The sequence below is a fragment of the Arctopsyche grandis genome, chromosome 13, assembly GCF_051622035.1.
Source record: "Arctopsyche grandis isolate Sample6627 chromosome 13, ASM5162203v2, whole genome shotgun sequence".
Taxonomy (NCBI): Eukaryota; Metazoa; Arthropoda; class Insecta; order Trichoptera; family Hydropsychidae; genus Arctopsyche; species Arctopsyche grandis.
The window spans coordinates 5,425,609-5,451,329 of record NC_135367.1 but is presented as its reverse complement, the minus strand read 5'-3'; the positions used below and the strand labels follow the sequence as shown (position 1 = coordinate 5,451,329).

The 25,721-nt window shown below is 33.1% G+C and overlaps 1 protein-coding gene across 1 annotated transcript in view; it reads left to right on the top strand.

Annotated features, from left to right (window-relative positions):
• The window catches only part of NFAT (nuclear factor of activated T cells 3), a 54,583-nt gene extending 33,678 nt beyond the window's left edge, over positions 1-20,905 (top strand). Inside the window, exons 2-11 of the mRNA XM_077444927.1 lie at positions 7,234-7,579; positions 7,885-8,040; positions 8,443-8,625; positions 8,869-8,968; positions 9,089-9,271; positions 10,769-10,925; positions 11,002-11,198; positions 11,357-11,531; positions 16,922-19,138; positions 20,773-20,905. Of these exons, the coding sequence (XP_077301053.1) occupies positions 7,234-7,579; positions 7,885-8,040; positions 8,443-8,625; positions 8,869-8,968; positions 9,089-9,271; positions 10,769-10,925; positions 11,002-11,198; positions 11,357-11,531; positions 16,922-19,138; positions 20,773-20,777 (3,719 nt within the window). The 3' untranslated portion in view covers positions 20,778-20,905. The remainder of the gene's footprint in view (positions 1-7,233; positions 7,580-7,884; positions 8,041-8,442; positions 8,626-8,868; positions 8,969-9,088; positions 9,272-10,768; positions 10,926-11,001; positions 11,199-11,356; positions 11,532-16,921; positions 19,139-20,772) is intronic.
• Positions 20,906-25,721: the final 4,816 nt, after the last annotated feature.

Sequence of the window (25,721 nt, the reverse complement as noted above, 5' to 3'; positions counted from 1 at the left end):
GGTAACAAAATTAAGGTTTCGGGTGTACAGCCCTCTTAAAAGGGCTGGACCCCAGCGCCTTGTCCATACAAACCTTTGAAGGACGGAGCGTCAAGATCAAACGAGTGTCCCTAACCGGGGTCGAGTAAGACCCCAGTATACCCGAAAATACAGCTTTTCTCAATACAAATGGGTTCAATATATGTATATCTTATTAATCATTTTATACATCAACATAACAAAGTTTTAGTCCTATAGCATGTTTTTGACTATTTTTGTATTAAAAAATAACGACAAGTATCGACATGCAAACGCACATAGGTAAGGCCAACAGGCGACTGCATGACTCGCGCCACGCGCTAAAAACGACTAAAACAATAGCTTACGAAAATATAGTTGTCTCTTTCTCTCGCATTGATTCGTCGATCAATAAGAATATGCAATGTCAAAAACACGACTCATCGCTACCGCCTTTAAATCATACTTTGGAAGTAGAAATGTATAAATGTATTTTTTTACGATTTCCCCCTTTTCTAAATCTTACAAAATCTATTAAAATAAATTTCTTATAGTTCATTCTAGGAATACAAGAAATATAGGGTGTATAGCTTTGAAAACCATATGGTTATTATGAAAAACATAAAAATTGGGGCACTTGCATACCCCACTTCAGTGAGGGAGGGTTAAGATATTTAATTTTTTTTTTTTTGTGAGGGAGGGTTAAACAACAAACGTATGTGCGTACAATCCATATGATACCAAAATAGATAAAACGGTTTAAAGTGAAACTAAATTGTTTAACAACTTTTGTATGATGTAAAATATAAATAAAAGTTTTCTCTAATGATTGCATTCAAGACAACCCATGATATATACTTGAATACCGGTCTGATTTACTTATAAACACCGTACAGACACATTTATAGTCTCGCAGCAATTAAACTATAATTGAAATTGACAAGAATCGTTCTCCGATCGTAGACTGCTGATACAGCGCAATATACCGGTCGTCGGACAAAACAGTTGTATCATATCGTCTCTCGCATATCAATGTTATGTCCATTCGAGCAGTCCAGCAGCCACGCGAATTTATCTATCTATTTACGCATACCATTATCGCTTCAATGGTTTTAAACACAAAAAAATTTGGATTCACCCAATGATCCGGTACGTGCCGTAACACACGTATATGTATGTACACATATGGGTATTTTTCGTTTCGTTTTATATTTTATCGCAATACATATAACGGTTCGGTGTTAAATGCACACTCTAGCATCGTGTTTGAGACTTGTCGTTAATTACTTGCACCATTAGTTTGCATTACCTTAATTGCTGTGTTGTTTGCTTTGAAGCGGCTCTAATACGATCTAGCTTGCTACCGTGCATCGCAATGAATGCACCAACCGTGTGTGCACATTGCATTGTCTGAATGTTGTCGAAAGTTATAGAATACATTGCATAAACTCTGGTTACATACATACCACGTCCAATGCCGATAGTTCATGGGCAAAAAAAACGTCCATGGGCCTGAAAAACGCCGATAGAGGTTGTATTTTGAGCATGTACAAAGTAAACAAGAATACTACCCGCAAAGCCTTTCCAGGTAGCATTAAAAAAAAATGCATTGAACATGGGTCGTGTAATCCAGAGCATCGTAACCTTTGGATATTCGCGGCACACATTGTTTACGACTCTTAGAGTTTGTCAACTACATACATACATATGTACTTCATTGGCAGTCGTTGGTTATTCCGTATAATGCATAGGGACAAAACACTAACTAATATCGGTTTTCTCCCTTACACGCGATCTCACTCGCACGCATTAGGCCGAAGTGCTGTTCGGAGAACACATATTACCGCGGTGCACAGGTTACGATGTTCTGGTCAATGTTTATAAAGACTGGTCGACCCCGGAATTTCTGAATTTGTAACCATAGCAGAATTTCTCAAAGGAAATCCCTAACTGCTGAGTATTTTAGATTTAGATGTTAAAATGTAATGCTCACAGCATTACATTTTAACAACAATGAAGAAGATAGAACTAGTTTTGGAAAAATACATTCATCAATAGACTTCTTTTGTTTATTTTATATTCTTGCAAGATATATTAGAGAGTCTAAACACACCTTTACAAAACTCGAAATCCACGGCGGTAGTTATCTAGGGTAGTGATCTGGGGTTTGTTAACGTGAGCGTGACTTTCATCTTGCATCTTACTCGTACTCACGCAATTTTTCATTCTACAAACGGCTTTATTTGCGTGCGTTTGAGTAAATATCACCAGTTTCAAACGTTACTTAAACCCCAATTGAGTTTTTAGGCAAGAATTAGGAAATGGGAACAGATTCGGCTTCTTAGGATGTTTTTTTTTCCTTCAATTTTATCACTGCCATGTTTCATTTTAATTAATAGAATGTCCAGCTTGAACATGTGTATTTCTTTTAGACATACTTTTCAAAGTAAAGATGTATTTCAAGACTTTTTAATACAATTTTAAGCTAACATAATGAGTAAAAATAATATAAGATAACAATTATTAGGATATATGTAGTTACATAAGAAAATACATTAAAGAATTGCACAGATTAGCATCTATGTACATATATACATACATATCTTCAAATATGAAGTAGAAGTAGTAAATAATTATTTATATTTAGGTCGAATAATTGACATGTCCGGTAGTAAATATGAAGAGATAAAGAGACGAATGAAATTAGTATGGAGTGCATTTGGATGAATTAATGTTGTTTTTAAATAAAAAATGCCACTCTGCCTGAAGAAAAAGATCTTCAATCAATGCTTGTGATGACGTATGTATGGATGTGAAACTTGGACACTGAACGCCAAGATGCTACACAAAGTCCAATGCACTCGAAGAAGTATGGAACGCTGTATGATTGGCATAACAAGGAAAGACAGGAAACGGAACACGAGGGTTAGAAGTATGACAAGGATAGTGAACATAGTGATAGAGTAAAGAAATTGAAATGGCAATGGGCGGGCGACGTTGCTAGAAGAATGTACGAAAGGTGAACAAAATAAATGTTAGAATGGTACCCGATAGAATGCAAATGGGTAAAAGGAAGACCGCAGGGAAGATGGGTAGACGAAATTAAGTAAATGTGTGGGGTGAGATGAATGAGATTTGCGCAAAACAGAGACCAGTAGAAACCTATTGGAGAGGCCTTAATCCAGCAGTGGACGGTAAATAGCTGTAGATGATGAAGAAGATTATGATCAGAGAGAGTGGAGCAGAAGTGGCAGCTGCTGCTGCAATGGGTCTCACATTTTTAGGGCCTCAATTTTAGACTTGGAGTCAAAAAAATACATAATCCAGATAGCGCGTACTTCAGATTATTCTGAAATAATATCTAATTTTGCTGGTGCTGAAGCACCAAATGGTTGAATATAAAAACAGGAACAAAACTTGATTAATAACTCAATTTAGCCAAATTTGTGGAGTTATCATCTTAGCGCTATCTCGAATTCGAATCTGAACAGTAGGTAGTGTAAATTTGCTTCAAGGTTGAAAAATAATTGGATAACTTAATATTGGTATATGTCTGTGTAATAATATTAAGAGGCCGGTTATAATGTGTAAATATATTGTAAGTGTCTTTTATCGTGTGTTTGTCTTCAAAATTTCTCGCTGCATTCCTCTCGAGAGTTGATATTACATACATACAAAAACCAATCAAGAAATCATTTCGTTCGGTTCGTCACGTGGTGCTTATTAATGATTCACGTAATTAAATGGGTAAAAACCCATTGGGCACCGCAAACGTAGTGACTGGCAGAAAATGAATCAATACTTTGCGTCGGTTCATGGAAAATGGTATTTTTTTTTTGTATATATAATAAATTGTATGTAGATGTTTGTAGTGATGCATCTGCCTAATCGATGCAACTGGGATGAATGCAAGTTTAATTCGCAGTTATAGCTTTGAAATTGTCGATTAAGATTGCGTATCTTATGTCATGTGTGGATTTTTGTAAGGTGTGAGTGTGTGGGTGTTTTGTTTGTATAGAAAAATTGCATAGTTTTTATCTCGTTTCCTCTTAATCGACGTAAGTCGAAGAAAAGGCGACGGGAAGGTGCATTGCTTATTGCAGTTAGTCATGCAATTGTACTGAATCGATTAGTGCAGTGCAGTACATTATGTATGTATTTGCAATTTATACAGCATTTCATTTTTAGATATACTACATAAATTGGATGTGTTTTAAGCCCAATGTTTATATTATATGGTAAACGGATTATTCCGCAAAAAATGATCTCGCGCACATCACTAAAATCTCGATGACGGAATATCTGTCACTCAAGTTCACGTTATTACAATATTTCGCATGTGTTGGTGGTTTGGTGGATTGGTGGAGTTTTTGGGTGCCAGATGTTCCGTGGTCGAGATTTTAGAGACGTGCGGTATATCGCTTTTTGCGGAATAATCATCGAACCATATACGTATTGTGTATCAATGGATTCATCATGATCCTGTAGAAACTTTTCAAATTTTTATTTAAGTTATTATAATTTGTTTACTTGTTAATGGGATATATATGTACATATGTATGTAGTTGCATATTGTTTAGTCAAAACAACTTTTATATGTGCAGTTTTTAAGCCATATACTTTTTTTGTTTGTTTGTTTTAACCTTAGCAATATTATGTATGTATACGTGACTTGGTTTAAGCAACGCCCGGTACATCTGCTGGTGTTATCATATACATATCGCTATTCTGTGCGTCTGTGTATCAGTGTATCTGCGATAACGCTCGCCGTACTACATACATATAATAGTCGTTTCGATTCGAAATACATATGTACGTCACGACTAAAATACTGCCAACAAAATGTACGAATATAATAACAAAAGAAAAAACTTCTATATATACTGTTTGCTACCAATTTTTCTTCTAGGGAAATAATTCTAGCATTTAGCGCCATCTATTGAAAATTTAATTAATTAATTTTTCTATTGGTGTCTTATATTGTTTATACGTATGTAGGTAGGTAGGTAGTTTTTATTATTTTTTTTTCATATTAAACAATTAATTAGAAACACTTTGATGTATATTTGTTTGGGTCGTAGATTCCGTGATGTTCGATTTAATAAAAAAAACATGAATATTCAAATAAATTTAAATAAAATAGAACCATTTAATAAAATGTTTACTATTAGATTGGCCATTTTTAAGCGGTTTATATTACAAATACCGAGCGTAGCCGGGTAAAAACACTAGTTGAAAATATTTAAAAGGTAGGGCACTCGCCCCCCTAAATTAAAGAATAGTGTGAATTTAGAAAATATTATTAATTTAATGATTAATGAGATACTATGGATCTATGACTGGTGCGTTTATTTCTTATGTATGTTACTTTTGGGTAACTAATAAAATAATCGCAGCTATGTGCTTTGAAAAAAAAAGATTTTATTATTTTGAAGCAAGTATATTTTGGTTTTTAAGTGGTATGCCTTGGGTAACATTCTTAGAAATTGTTCATCCCATGGAGCGAATCGTTAGAAAGGTCCCCTTTACTTTTTTTTTCTCAAAAACAGATGTGTATCGTTTATTTTTCCGAAAGTTCGTATATTTTTTGATATAGTGATACATTTTAATGGTCGATTTTTGTTAATCATGTGAAGATTTTTGGAAAAAAATTTTCGCCTGCGGCGCTTTTTTGACTTCTTACATAATATTTTTTTATAATTATTTTTCCAAAAATAAGCTTATTTTTTCAAATTCAATTTGACCAATCTTTGCCCCCCCCCCCCCCCCCCCCCAAGAAAAAGCTGAAATGACGTCCCTGATTGTTTTCTACCGAAATAAATGTATTGTTTTCTACATAAAAGCCGCTTTTATGCCGCATTCTTTTATGATGCATTCTATTTACCTAGGAAAAAGGTTAAAACGAAATATACAATGTGATTTATGGATCTATTTTGCTTTTGCCTAAATTTGTTTATTCCCATTTTTGAAAATTTTATTTATTTTTTGCCCTTGATTTTTAGCGTGATGGAAAGAAGAAAATTTTGTTATATGGGGGGGGGGGGGACAAATTTTTTTAACCCTGGGTGGGGGGCCTTCTTTGACTCCTGGCATGCATTGATTTCAGTCCCAGTCCGCCACTGAGTATACTTACTTATATGTATGTATATTATGCAGCGGCGGCTCGTCCATATGCATCGCAACCTACCTATGTACATGTAAACAATATAAAAATTAATTTAATAAATTTTTAATAGATGGCGGTAAATTCTCTGCCAAGAGGAAACATTGGTAGCAAATAGTATATATAGAAGTTTTTTTCTGTTATTATACTTCGTATTCGTTTTGGCAGTGGTTTAGCTGTGACGTACATATGCATGTCAAATCGAAACGACTATTATAGTACGACGAGCGTTATCTGAGACAGACACACAGACATTATTATATGATAAGAATTGCACCACCCTCCTCACTGTCTGAAATATAACTTATCATTATTATTATGTTACAATGAAAGCATATTTCAAGTGAAAATATATTTTCACCAATGCAAGCAGTGAAAATGTAACAAACAATGAATTTACAACGTTTAACTGTATAAATTTAACCCTAACAACCAAACTTAAATGAATAGAGCCAACCCCTTACTTATCCTAACCTATCCTAACCCTTAAATAATACCAACCCTAACAATATAATCTTAAACGAATTAAACCAACCTTGAAAATGTAACTAGTGATGATTTCAAGGTTGAAAATATATTTTCACTTGAAATATAATTTCACTTTGATAATTATATAAAATAATGATTAAATTTCACATGTTTAAATATTATGCTGTTTTCATGAAATATAAAATAATATTAAAAAAAACATATTTACATATTGTTTGATTTCAAACAAATGGTGTTTGCATTTCCTCATGTGTTCACAGTGTTTATATTGATTAAACATTATCATTCGACTAGCTTTGAACTGCAACGTACGCCAATGCACTTTTTCCATGTAGTAGTGAGGCGTAGGTTGCACTTTGATTGGAATCACAGGATTTCCTATTAGTTTTACTTTAGTTGTCCTTGCGGTCGGATACGTATTGATGACGCCAACACGTCATACTATTTCTATCGCGATTTCTTCACTCTACTGTGATCGACCATTGGCTAAACACGTCCGTCTATTATAACAAACAACAAGATGCTATTATATTGATGCAATGCTACCGACCGTACATTCAAAACTTACCAATTACACATTCCAGGTATGAAAATGACGATGTCCACTGGATCCACAATGACGCCACGGATTCATCGCAAAGTGATACGCACAGCGTCCAAGTTGCATCCGGGAAAACTGCACCCGGGGAAACTCCACGCTGTGAAACGCCAGCCCGGAAAAGCCCTGCCCACAAAGTCCATCTTGGGACACCAGCACCAGTACCATCAACAGATGCAAAATGCTGGTAAAATTATGACTTCGCGGGGTAAAATGCTGTCGAGAGTTCCGCCACTCACTCGGCCCGTAGATTCCTGCGACAACAGCAACGACAGTGGACTCGGGTTCGATCACATGGAAATGAATCTAACGCCGAGGAATAATTGTTTAAGGTATGTAGAAATCACTCGTGTGCTTCTAATCTATGTATGTACATATGTGTGCGTGTTGTTAGTGTTTCTTCTCCAGCATGCATCTCAAGATGTCACATTTTCTATGTATCACTTTCATGTTTCATTGTGTCGTTCATTACTTTTTATTATCATTCGGGTGATTTATTAACACGATCGCCGCAAGTTCGATTTGCGATGCAGTTGTGAGTTCTCTCATTGTATTAATTGACTTGGAACACTTTATGATGATACGATTGTTTATGTATTGATGAGATCTTATTGTATTGATTTGGATTTTGTCACAGATTCTCAGAGCACTTGGAAACTTCGTGGAGAGAAGATACTCAACAACTTAAAAATTGTAAATCGGATCTAAAATTTGATTCAGACGATGCAAACGATAATTTTAATTTTCACGAGACAGCTACTCGTTCACCAAAACAGCTATGTACTCCAACTACGTATGTGTTTTATTTTTATTTCAATTTTATAGTATTGATTAGACATTTCATTGTTTGAAATTGAAAGATTTTTCTTGTAGTTGTTAAAAAAAAATTTATCATTTTTGTTTTCTTTTTTTGTCGCAATTAAATATCCAATTTAGACATCATTTAAATATCACACACTCATTGCATATTTCATTTTGGCATGTAATCTTTTCTTTGTTGCATTTTACAAAATTACTAATTCTTAGAATATTCTCATAGTATGAAAAAAAAAATAAGTTCACTTTAAAAATTCAATGTGCTATCCAAATAGAATAAATTTTTGCTTTCAAGCATGCATTATTAGCGCTTTTACAATGTTCTCTATTGTTGATGTTACTTTTGAAGCATTTAATAATTCTATCATTATTTTTATAGATATCGTAATGTAATTAGCAGTGGAAAAGCAACTACCCCATCAGTATCTCGACGGAAAGCGGTCATACCACAACCTCATCCACTCGAACCTATAAACCTTTGTTCACAATTACCTTCACATTCTAGAGATGGACGTTTTTACTTACAAATCGTTTGTCAACCAGAACAACAGCACAGAGCCAGGTTTAATATTATTGTTATCATACAAATGGTTCAGTGGCGGCTCGTCTATATGGGCTGTGGAACTACAGCCTCCCAGTATAGTACATATGCATGCTATTTTTGTCTGCATTTGATCACCGGACTGGTCAATGAGCTACTACAGCCTGATTAATCTCTGCAGCCCACCCTTATGAAGCCGTCACTGAAATGGTTCCATACTATATATGTATAGCTGAATCCATATTCATAACTTTTATTTTTCAGATATCAAACTGAAGGAAGTAGAGGAGCTGTTAAAGACAGATCTGGCAATGGATTTCCTATAGTTAAATTAGTCGGATACGATAAACCTGCTACATTACAGGTACTAAACTCTTATTATTGTCATATTATCAGGGCATTCTTCCAAGAAGCTCTTCCATCTTTTTTTTACCGTGGGTCATCCCCATTCCTTTTACAAATAACTTTGATATATTAATTTTAGGTATTCATTGGTACTGATGTCGGACGTGTTGCTCCACACATGTTTTATCAAGCTTGTAGAGTTTTCGGTAAAAATTCTACGCCTTGCACAGAAGTAAAAGAAGACGGTACCGTACTGATAGATATAGATTTTGACGCGCAAAAAAATTGGCAGGTCACGTGCGATTGCGTAGGAATCTTGAAGGTTTGTCCAATTTTTTTAATAATCATTAATAACACTAACAAAAATATATTACCGGGACGGAGACTAATCAATCTTTAATTAAGTTTGACCCACTGAATTCGAATATGACTATGATTTGTCGGTTTGATCTCGTTTATGAGATATGAGCGCTTAAAAAATGCACAATTTTTATATATTTTTAGCATTTGCAGTCTTTAACTCAAACTCTTGTATTGCTGTGGCAAAAGTGAGTATAAGAATCAATAGTCAAATATTTTTCTATCGTGATTTTTTATTGCTTTAAAATACTTATAATTACTTATCTAGCGATTTTTTAATGGCAAAGATATACTTTTTTCCGTAATATTATGAGTTAATTTAGACAATTTTTCACTTTATCGTTTTTATAAGGTTTGATTTTTTATCTAAACGTATTAATTATAGCGGTAAATGATTTTAAATTGAGTTAAAAATGCTGTTGTTGATGACTGTATGCATGATGCGAGATGAAGAATGGAGAATCCTACTCTCGTGCATCATTCAATTTCATTCATTCAGTATTGATGAGTGTCTAAAACATTTCATAATATAATTTAAAATCATTTACTCCAATTAGTACGTTCACAAAAAAATATATTGACATTGAAAACGTAGTGGAATATAAAACGGGCCCAAAAAATTGCAAGATATGTAGCTCGAGAAAAAAATGTGTAAAAACATATATATTTTTTACTTAAAATTCGATAAAAAATTAATTGTACGAATTTTAAAGCAATAAAAAATCACAATTAATAAAACAAAAACCGAATATTGATTCCTGTACTCACTTTTGGTACAGCATTACTAGATTTTGAGTTACAGACCACAAAAGATAAATTCTATAAAAATTGTACATTTTTTTTAACGCTCATATCTCAGCCATATTGTAGCCAGCAGTATGGCTCGGTGGTTGCGTTTATGTTTAGCACCGAGAGGTTACCGGGTTTGATCCCGTGCTAATCTTTAATACTGCTGGTCAGACTTTAATACTGCAAGTCGATCGTTTCTTATCAGAGTTTTCCAATATATCTGATATCATTGTTGAAACGGTTCCTCCATCAAATTGGCAAAAATCATCCTACCCGCTTTGTCCCAAATATCTGAATTTACAATATGTCAAAATTTTAGTACAAGTCCTAGATCCATAAATGTTTCTATGGATTAATTAATTAATTGTTAATTTCGTTTCTTCAGCCTCTCGAAATACAGCGATTTATATAATAAAAATACTGCAATGTTTGTAATTAATTGTCTAGCGCATTGAGGTCTAGCTGTTAAGCCTTATATATAAAATAAAATAAAATAAATCTCATAAACAAGAGCAAGCCAACAAAAATCATTGTCATATTCGAATTCAATAGGTCAAACTTAGTAAAGATTTGTGATTCTCCGCTCCAGTACGTGAAAGACGTGATTTTTTGTCGCTCAGTGTAATTTTTGATATTTTTTTAATCAAATGATGATTTTTTGCGATTTTAGGAACGCAATGTCGATGTCGAACATAGATTCGGTGATCAAACTGCTGAAAGAGGAAAAAAGAAGTCGACAAGATGTCGAATGGTGTTTCGTACTCAACTTATAAATTCTGAAGGAGTAATGGAAACAATACAAGTTTGTTCACAACAAATTGTCTGCAGTTAGTATTTTTTTTAAATAATCATATAAATACTTAAATATGCACTTTATTTATTACGATTGTCAATTTATTGCAGCTCAACCGCCAGGCGTTCCTGAAATATGTAGAAAATCATTGGTGTCGTGTCCGGCTAGTGGTGGACTAGAACTTTTCCTTCTCGGTAAAAACTTCCTCAAAGACACGAAGGTCGTGTTCCAAACAACCGACGAATGCAAACCGCCACAACCCACATGGGAGGAATGTGTCCTGCCCGATAAAGAGTTTTTACAACAGGTTTTATGTCTTTTCATTTGTCCGATTCAATTGATTTGTATTATTATTATTGATCTCAGTATAAATATATGTATGTATATTTGTGTTAACGGATTGCAAAGTTCCTCTCGTTGGGATGGCTGAATATTTGCACTCAAATGTATTCTTTATTTTAACAGAATCACCTGGTTTGTGGTGTACCTCCTTTTATTCATTTGAATATTAGCGAACCAATAGCAGTAAAACTCTTTGTGGTATCTGGTGACAAGGCATCTGAATCACATGAATTCTTTTACACGCCCATTAGCAAGAATTCCACTCCCCAACATGCGACGATGCACCACAGTGCCCTAGGTATTTTTTTTAATATTCCTTTTATTAAAATCATATATTTCCAGATTTCATATTCCTTATTTTATATAGTGCACAGTTGAAAGTATCAAAAAAAAATTCGGATGTGACCAACCAATGACTTTATCTTTGTATTTGAGGAATATCACAAAACAAAATTCGATGATTAAACATTCCAATACACATTCACACATACATATGGGTTTTGAGAGCATTTTCGATGCAAATTGAGCGCAAATGTAGGGAAACTTACACAAGACAAAATTTCTACTTCCGGTTGTCAGATTTTGTTCAAATTTCGGATTTTTATTACTTAGAATCACTATCATTATTATACACAATACATATCAAGAAGATTAAAATAATTTAAAAGGCCGAAATAAAATAATGAAATATTGTTTTAAAAAAAATCACTACTTTCGGTTTACGAATTCTTATCAAAACCGTATCAAAGCTAAGTTAGTAGATAAAGAATACAAATATAAATTTTCAGCTTGATATGTTCAGGAGTGTGGAAAGTATCGTGGTCACAACATTTTTGACCTTTCTAAGAGGAACAAATCCCACTTCCGGTTTATTATATTTTGTGATTTTTTTATTTTCATCACATTAATACAATAATAATACTTGAATTCTTTCGTGAAGCGTGCACATGTTAAAGGGGTCGAAATAAGTAGTAGAAGAAAAATCGAACAAGAGTAAGCTGCCACTTCCGGTTGACGGATGCTTAACAAATTTTATACATAACTTGGTATTAAGCCTAAAATTTTAGATATGAAATTTCAGTTCAATAAACCAGAAGGTTTCTGAGAAAAACATAAAAAGTCTCGATTCTCTAGAGTGAAAGTACTACTTTCAGTTCAGGTAAAAATATTCAAAATATATTACGGTATAAAATTTATAATTTTTATTACATGTAAAAAAAAATCAGTCCGATTCGGTTAGCGGTTTGGGAGATAATTAAATTCAAAAACTTAAAAAAAAAGGACACCTATAAGGGGAGGTACCATTTCCAGTCAACTTAAAAATTTACGTCGTATCGATAAGAATTTCAGTAACCGATACTAAGTTTCAGTTCGATAGGACTAACGGTATTCAAAAAATCTCCAAAATACACAGACACACACACATTTTTTCTAGATCATGAAAACGTGATCAGTGATCGATTCTGAGTTCAAATCAGAAAATCTCGAGTTCGAATTTTCGCATGATCACAACACTTCATCTATTGTTACTACGTACAAAGATAAAGTAAAAATCGAATACAATTACTATACAGTAATGTCTATTGTGAAATGAAATTAAAACAATTTTTATTATTAAATATGCACTTTAAAATTTGTAATATGAAAAATTATCATAATTCAATATTAGCACTTAAACACATAAAAAGTCATAGTTTCGTAATTGACTTTGCAAAAGTTAATTTATTCTCGAATTCGACCAAATGATTTTCATTGCCAAATGATTTATTCAGGCTATTGAACTAATTTTTTTTTTGTACTTACAATCAGTATTTCCATTTTTTTGCCAGTTCATAGCCACTTTTTCCGAGCTTTTATTTAAACATAAAAGGAAACACAAATTTTGATAATGTCACAGATTTAGTGTTAACATAATTTTCTTAGGGTTTACAGTTGCTCCAGGACGCCGTGTTGTCGAGTTATTGGTATTACAGTTTGAGTACAATATATATTATGTATACGTATATTAAAATGTATGTACGTAAATGTGGTCTGCGGTTATTTAATCAATCATAACACATTTGAAACAAATCATTTTGCTATAATATGATATCAAAATCATATAAAATAATATTTTTCGTAAATTTTATTCAAATTTTAAAAATATTCACATTTTATAAATTGGCTTGAAAGTATTTGTTAATTTAAATTCATTTTTCATTAGTTTTTACCATTTAAGTTAACCTTTACTTTTGAAACATTAACCATATTCCACCGATGTTTGTGTAAGCTCACCATTAAACGAGTTCACAGTCGATAATATGCAAGACTGTCAAGTTGTGGAAATCGATCCATCGATATGTTATCAGATTTCACATAAAACTAGTCTCTTTTATCGCTTGAGCATTTCTGAAATCAATTGAGCAAGACGTACACAATGCGAAATACCGACCACAGAATATATGTAAATTGATTTCATTGAAGCTTACACAAATATTTTACGTACTCACATGCAATATTAAATATGAATACATATACATATACATAGTGTCTATATTTAAACGCACATATTTTAGAACATTTATCCGTCTATTTACATATTGCTATATATATAATAGTTTTTAGTGACGCGTATTAGTTTTCAAAGTATACATATGTAGTTTCATATTCATTTCGATCGACTGTTGATACCACTGGCTTCATAATAAAAGTTATATGTATTCTAAATTTTGACATTATCACAATTTGTTGATGCATTTTTTAAATATATACATTTCTATATATATATATTATATATGACAACATTCGTAATACTCTTATTACGGTTACTCTTGACTTACTAAACAGACATTCATTATTAACACTAATTGTTTTTAAAATTACGCAATACTTTTTTTATTTTATTTTTCATTTATATATTTGTGCTCTTGTATTGACACTGATGAGAAACGGTTCTGCTTTCTTTTCGTTTGTCCTTACAGGTAGGTCAATAGGTTAATGGGTTTATGTTATGAAGAGCTGCTGTGGCGGTCCAACGGCGAACGGCTGCAGCACATGCTTCGCGTCCATCTGCGCCACGAGCTGGTACTAGCTACACCCAACATACCACACCTTACACTTTACAAACGTACACATACCTTCGCTACATACACGTCAAGGCTTGTCTCATATCGTTGCTTTACAATTCAATAGTTTTCTTTGTAAACTCGCCCTAATTACTATAAGACTACTCTTTCATATTGTCTTTTTGATGCCGAATCAAATTTATCGTTTAGTTTTACTTCACATTCAGTACGTTCTTTAAATTTGGGTTCATTGTCATATATATAAAATATCGCTATTCTGTGTGTGTGTCTGAGATAATGCTCGCCGTACTATAAGGGCGAAATCAGACAGCGGTGAATGTGGTACGTGGTTTTTTTTTATATATTTTTAAACATATAGAAAAAATGTGGCGTACATGGGAAAGTCCTTTCAAAACGATACATTCGACCTATGTCGTTGAAATTGTATGGTAGTATTTAAAACCACGTCCCACATTCACCGCTGTCAGATTTCGCCCTAATAGTCGTTTCAATTCGACATATATATGTACGTCATGGCTAAACCACTGCCAAAACGTACACGCAAATATAATAACAAAAGAAAAAAATTCTATTTATATACTATTTGCTACCAATGTTTCCTCTTGACGGAGAATTTACCGCCATCTATTGAAAATTTATTTAATTAATTAATTAATTTTTCTATTGTTTACATGTAGGTAGGTAGGTAGTTTTTTACCTATTTTTTCATATTAAACAATTAAATATAAATATATTTAATAGGTATTACATAACAGTTCGACCGCGTGCGGATCAAACCGACACATTTCTTTTAATTTTTTTTTATTTAGTAACTTAATATGCGATGAAATGTCATCGGGTACAACCAGAGAGATGTAATAGGAATAGAGGGGCCCTTACGATTAAATAATTGTTGTCAATTTTACGAGGTACGTCTCTACATATACGCTACATCGCACGGAATACAATCGGATCAATTTACTTATAAATATGTATCCCATGTTGTTTATTGGTTGTTTTTGAATGTATTGTGCAATTTTTACCGATGCTTGCCCATCTTGCGAGTAATATAAACAAATAGATAAGTTTTTATCGATCATACGTCGAGCACCAAGTGTCAAATACGACTGATGCTGAAATTATTTAGATCTGTCCGTGGACAGAATGTCAATTGACAACAAAATAACACCTAAAGCCACTTCTATTAATATTACATTTCTCTGGATACAAGACTAGTTTTGATTATATAATTGTATTTAAATGACAATGGGCGGGTCATGTAGCTAGAAGAATGGATGATAGGTGGACTAAAAAAGTGCTCGAATGGTACCCGAGAGAATGTAAAAAGGGGTAGTCTGACAAAACGGCGCCGACCTGTCGGCGCACGGACTATTCAGCTCAAAATCAATTTTTTCCAAAATTGGCGGGCTTTCAACAGAAAAGACGTCAGCACTCAAAGGGTTAAGCAGCGTTTCTAAACCAGGTAGTTAATTTTTGTAAGTTAAATACGTGAATACATATGTACATACATGCGTGATACGTGTTTGATATGAATAGCAGAATTATTTTGCATTTAGAAGCATAGAGTAATTATTTTCAGACGAGCATTTAAAAAATTTTAAATATGAATAGTCCATTCACTGAATTGTCGTGCACCGAGTTTTCCGTGCGCCGAAAGGTCGGCGCTGAGTTGTCGGGGTGCTGTAAAAAGGTGCAAGGAAGGTCACAGGGGAGATGAGTGGATGATATTAGAAGAATATGTGTGATGAGATGGATGACAGTTGCCCAAAACAGAGACGAATGAAAGTGTGTTGGAGACGTCTTCGTTCAGCAATGGATGGCGAATGGCTGAAATTGTATTGTATTGTATACCAATTGCGACAGCCTTGAACAGTAATACACTACATTGACATCACTAGCAGGATTACACTGAAGCAGATGTATCAACTTTTCATACATTTTCATTTCATTTTTTTTTATCATTTAGCCATTAAACACTTTTATTAACTTATCATACTAAACTATTACAATTTTTAATCATTTTATTTTTATTTTAAATCTTTAGTTACTAAGATTTTACTTTCATTTCATTTTTATCACATTTTTATCAAACTTGTCGATTTTTTAATCATAGTATTTATCTTAAGTGGTTATATTTCTATGTGCACCTTTTTTTCTAATAGGAGAACTCTAAATTTTCACGATTGCAGCGAAGCAGACATTATTTTTTTTTTCTTTCCAGGTCTGAAAGTTGCTGAGCGCCTAATCGTCAATTATTATTGCATTTAAAGTTTATGTATTGAGAAAAGAAATAATTTGAACATATATAATTAGTTAAAAAGATTTGCAATATGTGTATTGTTTTGAAATTTAGTATATTTTAGAACATTTTTCGTTGTAAAATGTAGTTAGATTTTATTGAATAATAAATAAATAAAGCTTCATTTTTTATTCATCAACTTTTTTGTATTATATTTACTGCAATAAAAATATATTTTTTATACAATATATGTAAGCTTTAAGTGCAATCATTGTAGAAATTGCGTAGATTTAATAAAAAATGCTTTTCAGCTTCAGTTCCATTACTCTTTTAATTTTAATAAAATGAAATTTCCATTTATTAATATATTTTGTTTATACGTAGGAGGGATGATGAATGGACAATATTCAAATGTTGAGACGAAAGAAGAATCCAAGCCCGTTCTTCTGTGGGACTCTGGAACCGATGTCGGTATGATGCTGCCTCCTAAGGCGCCTCTACGACGACCGTCCCTTATTTTACCCGATCCTCACTCTCCACCGTTGAATAATTTCAAGACGGAAGCCGAAGATTCCAATCAAGGAACGCTGATGGAAACCGAAAGCAGTGAAATCATATCGAGGCACTTACGGAGCGGTCATTTTAAAATTCACAACGAAAACTCAATGGATATCAACGACAACAGTATCGACAATGATCATATGAGAACACAGCAAATACCATCTGATACAGTTTCGCGCGACGCAAATATATGTATGATTCCACACTCTGACAAATCAAACGTGACGCTGATAGTGAACGAAAGCACGGGAGATATCATGAGAATCAGTGAAGCAGAACCTTCAGTATGTTTAAATGAAAACAATGTGGAAATGCTCATTCGCCATAACGACTCTACAAACGTGGTCAAGGAAAACAATGTAAATTCTTACGCTCAAAGTACTATTATGTCACCGCAACTCGTGACGTCTCAACTTATGGGCGAAGCTATTAAAAATCAAATCAACGGATCGACCGTCACTTGTGACCTTATGAACACCGCCAGGCATATGTCTCAGAGTGAACTCAAAGTCATGGACTTGAGAATGAAGCCGGAAAATTTCGTAACTGAAAACGACAACCCTTCACTTGCAACCATCCATCGGTTTGTAGACACGCGCAATAAACTACCCACACAGACTGCACAGAGCGTTGAAAATTATTTATCAAATATAGACAACAAAGCACTGCTGCCCCAAAATATTGAAAAGCCACCGTTGAGTGCATTTTCACAACAACTCGCATTGCACACTCATAATACGGACAAAGTTATGGAATCCGTCGCTGCTGCCATATTCCACTCTACCTCAGAACCCAACAGAGCAAACTTATACCCAACACAATCATCCGTGCAGCAGGTAGTCTTACCAACAGTCACACCCATGGATCAATTAATCGTATCCAAACAAATGCTGACTATACCCAGTAATATCATGTCTGGCCCACTACAAGACACGTGTACCAAATCTGAAATATACAATTCAACTTGCAACCACGTGAATATGACGAGCGACAAACTATCTACGACACACCAATCATTGATGGACAGCCAGATAGCCGGAATGGACGTATTAGTACCGGCCATGCACGCAAGTATCATCGCGTCTCCGACTTCTTCGACGTCCAAATTAGATTCGCTTATAAACTCATCGGTGGATAGCCATCTCAGCCCGTCACACTCGGAATCGTCTCCTCGACATTCGCCTTCAAGTCACGATATTATTCTATCAGCACACTCTAGTCCTGAAATAGCCATCAACAACAACAACAACACACAACAGATACCTCAGGATTTAATACACTCACACAATACGAACGCCCTTTCTCCGGAAGTCATCCTCAATCCGCAAGTCTCGCCGACTTTGATGTGCTCTCAAGACGGGGCGCTGCTCAATTCACAATCATTAGGCTCGGCAATGTCGCAGCAGTTGCTTCCAAACTCGCACAATTTGAACGAAAGCAGTGCCAACAATCTGATCATAATGACCAACGAGCAGACGAATCAATCGGAAAACATGTCACTGATGTCACCCCAACATATGATAAATCCCGTTGTGAAAACACCACCGTCTACCGTTGAATGTATGTATTTCAATGCTTTGGTGTCATCGGCGATGAAATCTAGCATTTTGAATTCGGAAAACGTTCAAAGTCAACCGTCTCTGATGTGCACTCAGACGGCGACTGGAACCGTTAATGATATCCGACAACAGTCCGATCAGCAGAGTCTCCGTGGCCCGACTTCCCAATACGCGGCGAATTTGCCGTTCTCTCCGCAAGTCTCCACCGAGCAGTACACCTCGCAAGCGATCATCGACAACGCTGTGGGTAATTTCGTATCGCAGATGAAAGAAGACACGACGACGGAGACGACCGCTATGAATCAAGCCGTCACACAAGCAGTGTCCCAAGCCGTCTCGCAAGCTGTCGTCTTCAGTCAAGTAGTCAACCAAGCTGTAAACCAGAAGATAAAAACAGCTGGATCGGTTCCTGTGCGAGAATTAACATCAATAAGCGACAATGAATTACTCAGCTATATAAACCCAAGTTGTTTCGACCAAGGTATTGTACTTTAATCCGTATATGTTACAGTCGAAGTGTATTTTCAGTTGTAATATATTCCAACTTGCGTTTTAGGTCATTCATATTCGAATACAATAATTCAACTAGTAAATTATATATCTACAATAAGTTGATCATTTTTTCCAAATTCAAAACCAGGACACTTATTTCCAAAAACATATTTCTAAATACTTCAATTATTTAAAACGAAGATTAAATAATCGTGGACGCACATTTATGAAATTTTTTTTTAATTTTCTTGAATGCTCTTATAAAATTCTACACAAGAGTGTTTAACATTATACTGATTAGAAATAATTTTAACACAATGGTGGCCGCTGACTCATATTTGTATCATGCTGGGTGCACAACGCTTAGTGGCCGCTGGTACATATATGATTTACGATTGCGCGAACTGTTTTAGTCCGCTGATATATTTTTGTATCACGTTTGCGTCAATCGTTTGTGGCTAATGATACAATTATGTATCACGTTTTCGTTTATGACGTAAACGTGATACAAATATATAGCAGCAGACTGAAAAATATACTCTGCACGAAAAATATATTTGCGCAGTCGTGAATCATACATGTATCAGCGGCCAGTAAGCGTTGTGCAGCCAACATGATACAAATATGAGTCAGCGGCCGCCATAGTGTTAAGGTTTCAACATTTAATTTCATTTTATCACTGGACTAAATATATATTGTTCATCAAAGTAAAAAATCCTTCGGCTGGTGCATTTGTTCCTGATATATGGAAACAACATTTTACTAATTTGCCAAAATTGTTGTAGGAGACATCATTGTCGCCTTAGAATTTGTATATTTATCCATTTATTAGATTAAAAAATTCTACTACATAAAAAAGTGTACTGGTTTTATCTCACAACTTACCAGGACCGATACCCAAAAAACCAGTACTGTCCTGGTAAAATCAGTACAAATAGTCATCTTACTCTACAAGAGCATATACACTTTCATCAATGTGCGCCATTTGTAATATAACAGTTGAGTTTTGACAGCTCCGATATTTTTACGAATGCTTTAGAATTCAATAACGCGTTAATATTTACAAATTATGGTAATGAGTATCGTATTACGATAACTCTAAGAATGTGTTCAAAACAAAAATTTTACTTTCCAACTCAATTTACTAGTCGAGTGCCGTTTTTACGAAAACCTAATCTCTCCATCTTACCTGGTACTAACTTATAGTTTAACTGTATTTTCAGTTGTAATATATTTTGACCAGTTGGAATGTAATTCGCCATATGAATCAACTTGTGAGTTAGACGGAATATAATTCCAACTAGTCAAAATATATTACAACTGAAAATACACTTCAACTATAATGGTAGTTGGTACCGGGCTAGATAGAATATATTATAATTATATTCTATATAGAATATATTATAAGAATAAATACTTCAACTGTAACATAAATTATACATATATTCAATACAATTACATAAATGGACTTGCTTCTGAATAAAGGGTCTGACCCACTCGAGTTTGTATTATATATGTTCATATATTATATACCATGTGGGTTTGTTCCATTAGGCAGATCTGTGTCCAAATTTGGATGATGAAAGTTAATGTTTTATTTTGTTGTTTTTTTTTTTTTTTTAGTTTGAACTGAAAGCAACTGACGAATTTGTATGAATCTCATCGCCGGTTTGTTCTAGCGGATATTGTATCTATTGATCTATTGAAAAATGAACGCCATTTAACATTGCCATCATTTTTGAGAAGTTTTAATTATAATATTATTTTATAAAGTATGCATGTATGTTATAATATATATAAGTATATTATTTTTTAGTACAAATTATATCAACGATATACCAAAACAATTTATTGACAAACAGTTGAAACTGTGTTTTCAATCAAGGTATATATGTATATATATATATATATATATATATATATAATCACACATTCAATGATTATATTTATTTTTTTATAACAGAAACGATTCTCAGATAGAGAGAAATGTGTTTGTATTATATTATATTGCATACGAGACTCGTTCCTGATCTTTCTCGCGGAATCTTCAGGAACAGCCTTACTAGAGTTAAGTTTGTACGGTGCCTGATTTAAATGACGATTTATAAGATATACAAATGATGCGAATTTGATTCTATTGTGTATTCACACCGATGAATCTATCGAGTCGTCGTACATATGTACATATATACAGTGTGTATGTAAAAATTGGATGTAGTGTTGTAGTTAGTTTATTCGTAATTATCGTGCCACTATTCATATTATATGCATGTTATTATTTTAATGTTCCGTTTCGTGCATATCATCGGTCGCTTAATAAATCAACCTTTTCATGATTGAGTTTCAGTTTTGAACGTAAGCTACATATGTATATACATATGTAAGCATTTGCCGACTGAGTGCTACAGAACCGTACCATATTTATACTGCCAGTAAAATCTTATGCGTATTTTGTATACAGTACAAACTGTTTGATGTTTTTGAGGATTTTAAATAACAAATATTGAAACAATGAATTTCAAGCATTTTCCTAATACTTAATACAATCTTTGTCTTATATGACGTTTTGATATGAAACGTGTGTGTGTGTTGTAAATATTTATTTCATGAAATACTGACCACTTACTTATATAACAATAGTGTAATTATCGCTTTGTGATAGTTCCGATGCTGCCTATATACGGCCAATTGACCAATTTTGACTTGACATTTGCTTAAAATTTTACAAATATTCCCAATTGTTTAAAAAAAGGAAATGGATAGCAGTATTATTATATACAGAAAAAAATAAATACACAAAATATTTATAAGAGACATTAACGTGTTGAAATGAATTATTATGTATATATACACATATATATTATATAGTTGTGGAGTTTTATATCTTGTATATATACATTTTTAACAATTCAATTAAAAGTGAGATAAATTTTTCACTGTGTATTATTTAAGTTTAGACTTCACCTTGCGCTCTTGTAAATACCATTTATGGAATCATGTCATGTTTTATAATATATTGTATAATATTAAATGGAATGTTTTACATCATGTTATCGAATAAATTAATGTTTAATAGTGCTCGATCTAATTACTTTGCACATCCTCGATTGTTCAAAATCCCGTCAACTTTCCTAAACCTGCAATATCTTTCTCTTAAATATACTATACATATAGGTACATATTTATGTATTAAATGCTTTAATTTAATGTATTAAAGCCATTAAATGGGTTAGTACACAATATCAGGTTCTTAACACTTTGCTTGCGGGCTCCTTGCTGTGTAGCGGATACAAATCAGAGAAATTACTCAGAAAATTTCAAAATAATTATGAAATCTTTTATAAATGTTTGTAAATTGAACAAAAGTTTTAAACCTATCGACTGACTCAAAAAATAAAATAAAATGGAAGTTCTAATGATTGTTTTAAACCTTCTAATTAACCAATTAGTATTTTAAAAAGCGGGTTACCAACCATTTTTATACAACAAAAATCCAAAAAAAATCCCATCATATTAATGATAAAAATGATTGCAAAATTTTCAACAAAAATTTTTTGGACTACGGTAACCAACCAATAATTTTTTTTAATTGAGAAAAAAAATTCCCACCATATTGATGATATAAATGATTGCAAAATTATAATTTTTTACTTTATCTATGTATGTAGTAACAATAGATGAAGTTTTGTGATCATGCGAAAATTCGAACTCGAGATTTTGACTGATTCGAACTCAGAATCGATCACTGATCACGTTTTCATGATCTAGAAAAAATGTGTGTGTGTGTGTGTGTATTTTGGGGATATTTTTAACACCGTTAGTCCTATCGAACTGAAACTTAGTATCGGTTACTGAAATTCTTATCGACACGACGTAAATTTTTTTCAAATTTTTAAATTGACTGGAAATGCTACCTCGCCTTATAGGTGTCCTCTTTTTTTTAAGTTTTTGAATTCAATTATCTCCCAAACCACTAACTGAATCGGACTGAATTTTTTTTAAATATAATAGAAATAATAATTTTTATGACCTCATATTTTTTAAATATTTCTATCTGAACCGGAAGTAGTACTTTTACTCTAGAGAATCAAAGTTTTTTATGTTTTTCTCAGAAACCTTTTGGTTTATTGAACTGAAATTTCATATCTAAAAGTTTAAGTTTAATACCAAGTTAATTATAAAATTTAGTTAGCATCCGTCAACCGGAAGTGGCAGTTTACTCTTGTTCGATTTTTCTTCCACTATTTTTTTCGACTCGTGTGTTCGTCACAAAAAAATTCAAGTATAATTCTTGTATCAATTTGATGAAAATAAAAAAAAATTATTATATTTTATAAACCAATTTTTATTATTATATTTTATAATTATTATTTTACAATTATTATTATATTTTATAAACAATTTTTCAATATTTTATTTTGACCTTTTAAATTATTTTAAGCTTCTTGATATTTATCGTGTATAATAAAAATAGTGATTTTAAGTAAAAATAAAAAAAAAATCACTTAATTTAATGAGCCGGAAGTGGGATTTTTTTTCTCGTAGGAAGGTCAAAAATGTTGTGCCCACTACTCTGTCCACACCCTTGAACGTATTAAGCTGAAAATTCATATTTCTATCCTTTATGTACTAACTTAGAGCTGGTAGGGTTTTGGTCAGAATTCGTAAACCGGAAGTAGTTTTTTATTTTAAAACAATTTTTCATTATTTTTTCAATATTTTATTTTGAACTTTTTAATTATTTTATTCTTTTTGATATTTATAACCAGAAGTAGAACTTTTGTCTTGTGCAATAAAGTACATTTGCGCTCAATTTGTATCGAAAATGCTGTTAAAATCCAACCGGAGAAAATATTCTCATAACCGATATGGGTGAATGGCGCCGTCCACACACACGGTATCCAGTTCCCATATTGCAACCTGTGGTTGCTATTTAAGAAATGGTTATGGAAAATATAGTAAATACCGTTAGTGTGGACGGTGCCAATGTGTGGGTATATTTCATTATCGAATTTTTACTATATTTTTCTATTGATTATGATTTTTGATTGAAAAGCTCAGATTAAGCTCATAATTATTAACCGATAAGAATACACTGTATATTTAAAGCTTTATATGTAATAGCTAGTAGTATTATTTGTAATGTTGTAGTTTTTAATTCGAAATGATAGTGTTTTTAATATCAAAGACGTATGGCCATGATTCTCGGTGTTATTGTCTGAACCGCCTAAACGGTAATTGTTTCAACCGTCTTCAGAAGGGTTCCCGGAAAGGTTGCTCGAAAGCGGTACCCGCACGGGAAAATTTGGCTATTGTCGCAACCCACTATGGACAATTCGCCACTGCGATCCGCCCAGAAACCGGTTTGAATTCTCGCCCGTCCCCACAAATTCTCGTACGCGCAGGTAGAAAATTTGACTGAAATACTATTGTCCCAAACGCCCATCCTCACCTATCGCCATATACACACCATTGAAAGTTCAACTGAAATACTTTTCGCACTCGCCGAAATTTTTCCCTAAGGCATACATATATGAACGCGTGAATTTTTGTTTGTTTTCTCGTCACTAGTTTGTGTGGTTTATTTTTATGGTAGGATACTATAATATTAACATATGTACTTACTACTTTTTTATATTTTTTATTCGATTTTACATTCTAGTTGATTTTCAATTTTGTATTTTAAACAACAATTAGCGGTGAAATTAATATCAGCCAAATATCATCGTACCCTGTCCAGTGGCTCGGCATTTGGGGTGTCTGGAAGTAACCAGACTGATTAAAATATATTACATTGGAATTCGATTATTTTTGTTTTTTCTTGTTGATTTCTCAGTGGTGCATTTTTTTTATACCTGCTATGACCGATAGTCGTTCATCGTACGGTGGCCCATTTTTTTTTGTTTGCAAAAGCTTATCTCAAGACAGATCTTTAAGGATGCAAACACAAACTTTATTTTAATTGAAATATGAATGTACTTTTTCACACTACCATAGTGTGAAATAACCAAAGTTGAAGTACATAGTATATTTAAGGGCTATTGGCAAATAAACTCGGGTGATGCTTTTAAAATTATAAATTTGTATACATTTTATTATTTGCAAATTTTCGAAGCAAAATTTGGTTCAAAATCTATCAAAATGTCCAAAGTCTATCAAAAACCATAACAATGATTGTTCCAATGTTTCCATTATTTTTAGTATTTTCGTCCGCCGACGTTCAGGCTTACTTGTGTGATTAATTTATTTGCAATTTATTTTTATAATAATAGTAATGTATGTACATATACATAACTTGTATAAGAAGTGTTAAATATTTTTTGAAACTCGTGTCAGATCTATGAATAAGTACGTGTATATAATAACTAATAAGTTATTGTAACACAATTTTATCCACTTTTTTTATATTTCCAAACTTTTATCATTTGAACTTGAATTATTTAATCAATTTATATGATTTGATTGCTGTTTGAATCTTGCATTTTATCATAAAATTTCAAAATGATATTATCATGACGAGATTTGCAGTGAACAGCGAACGAGTATGTAAGTGCTTCGTTGCAAGGTTTGTT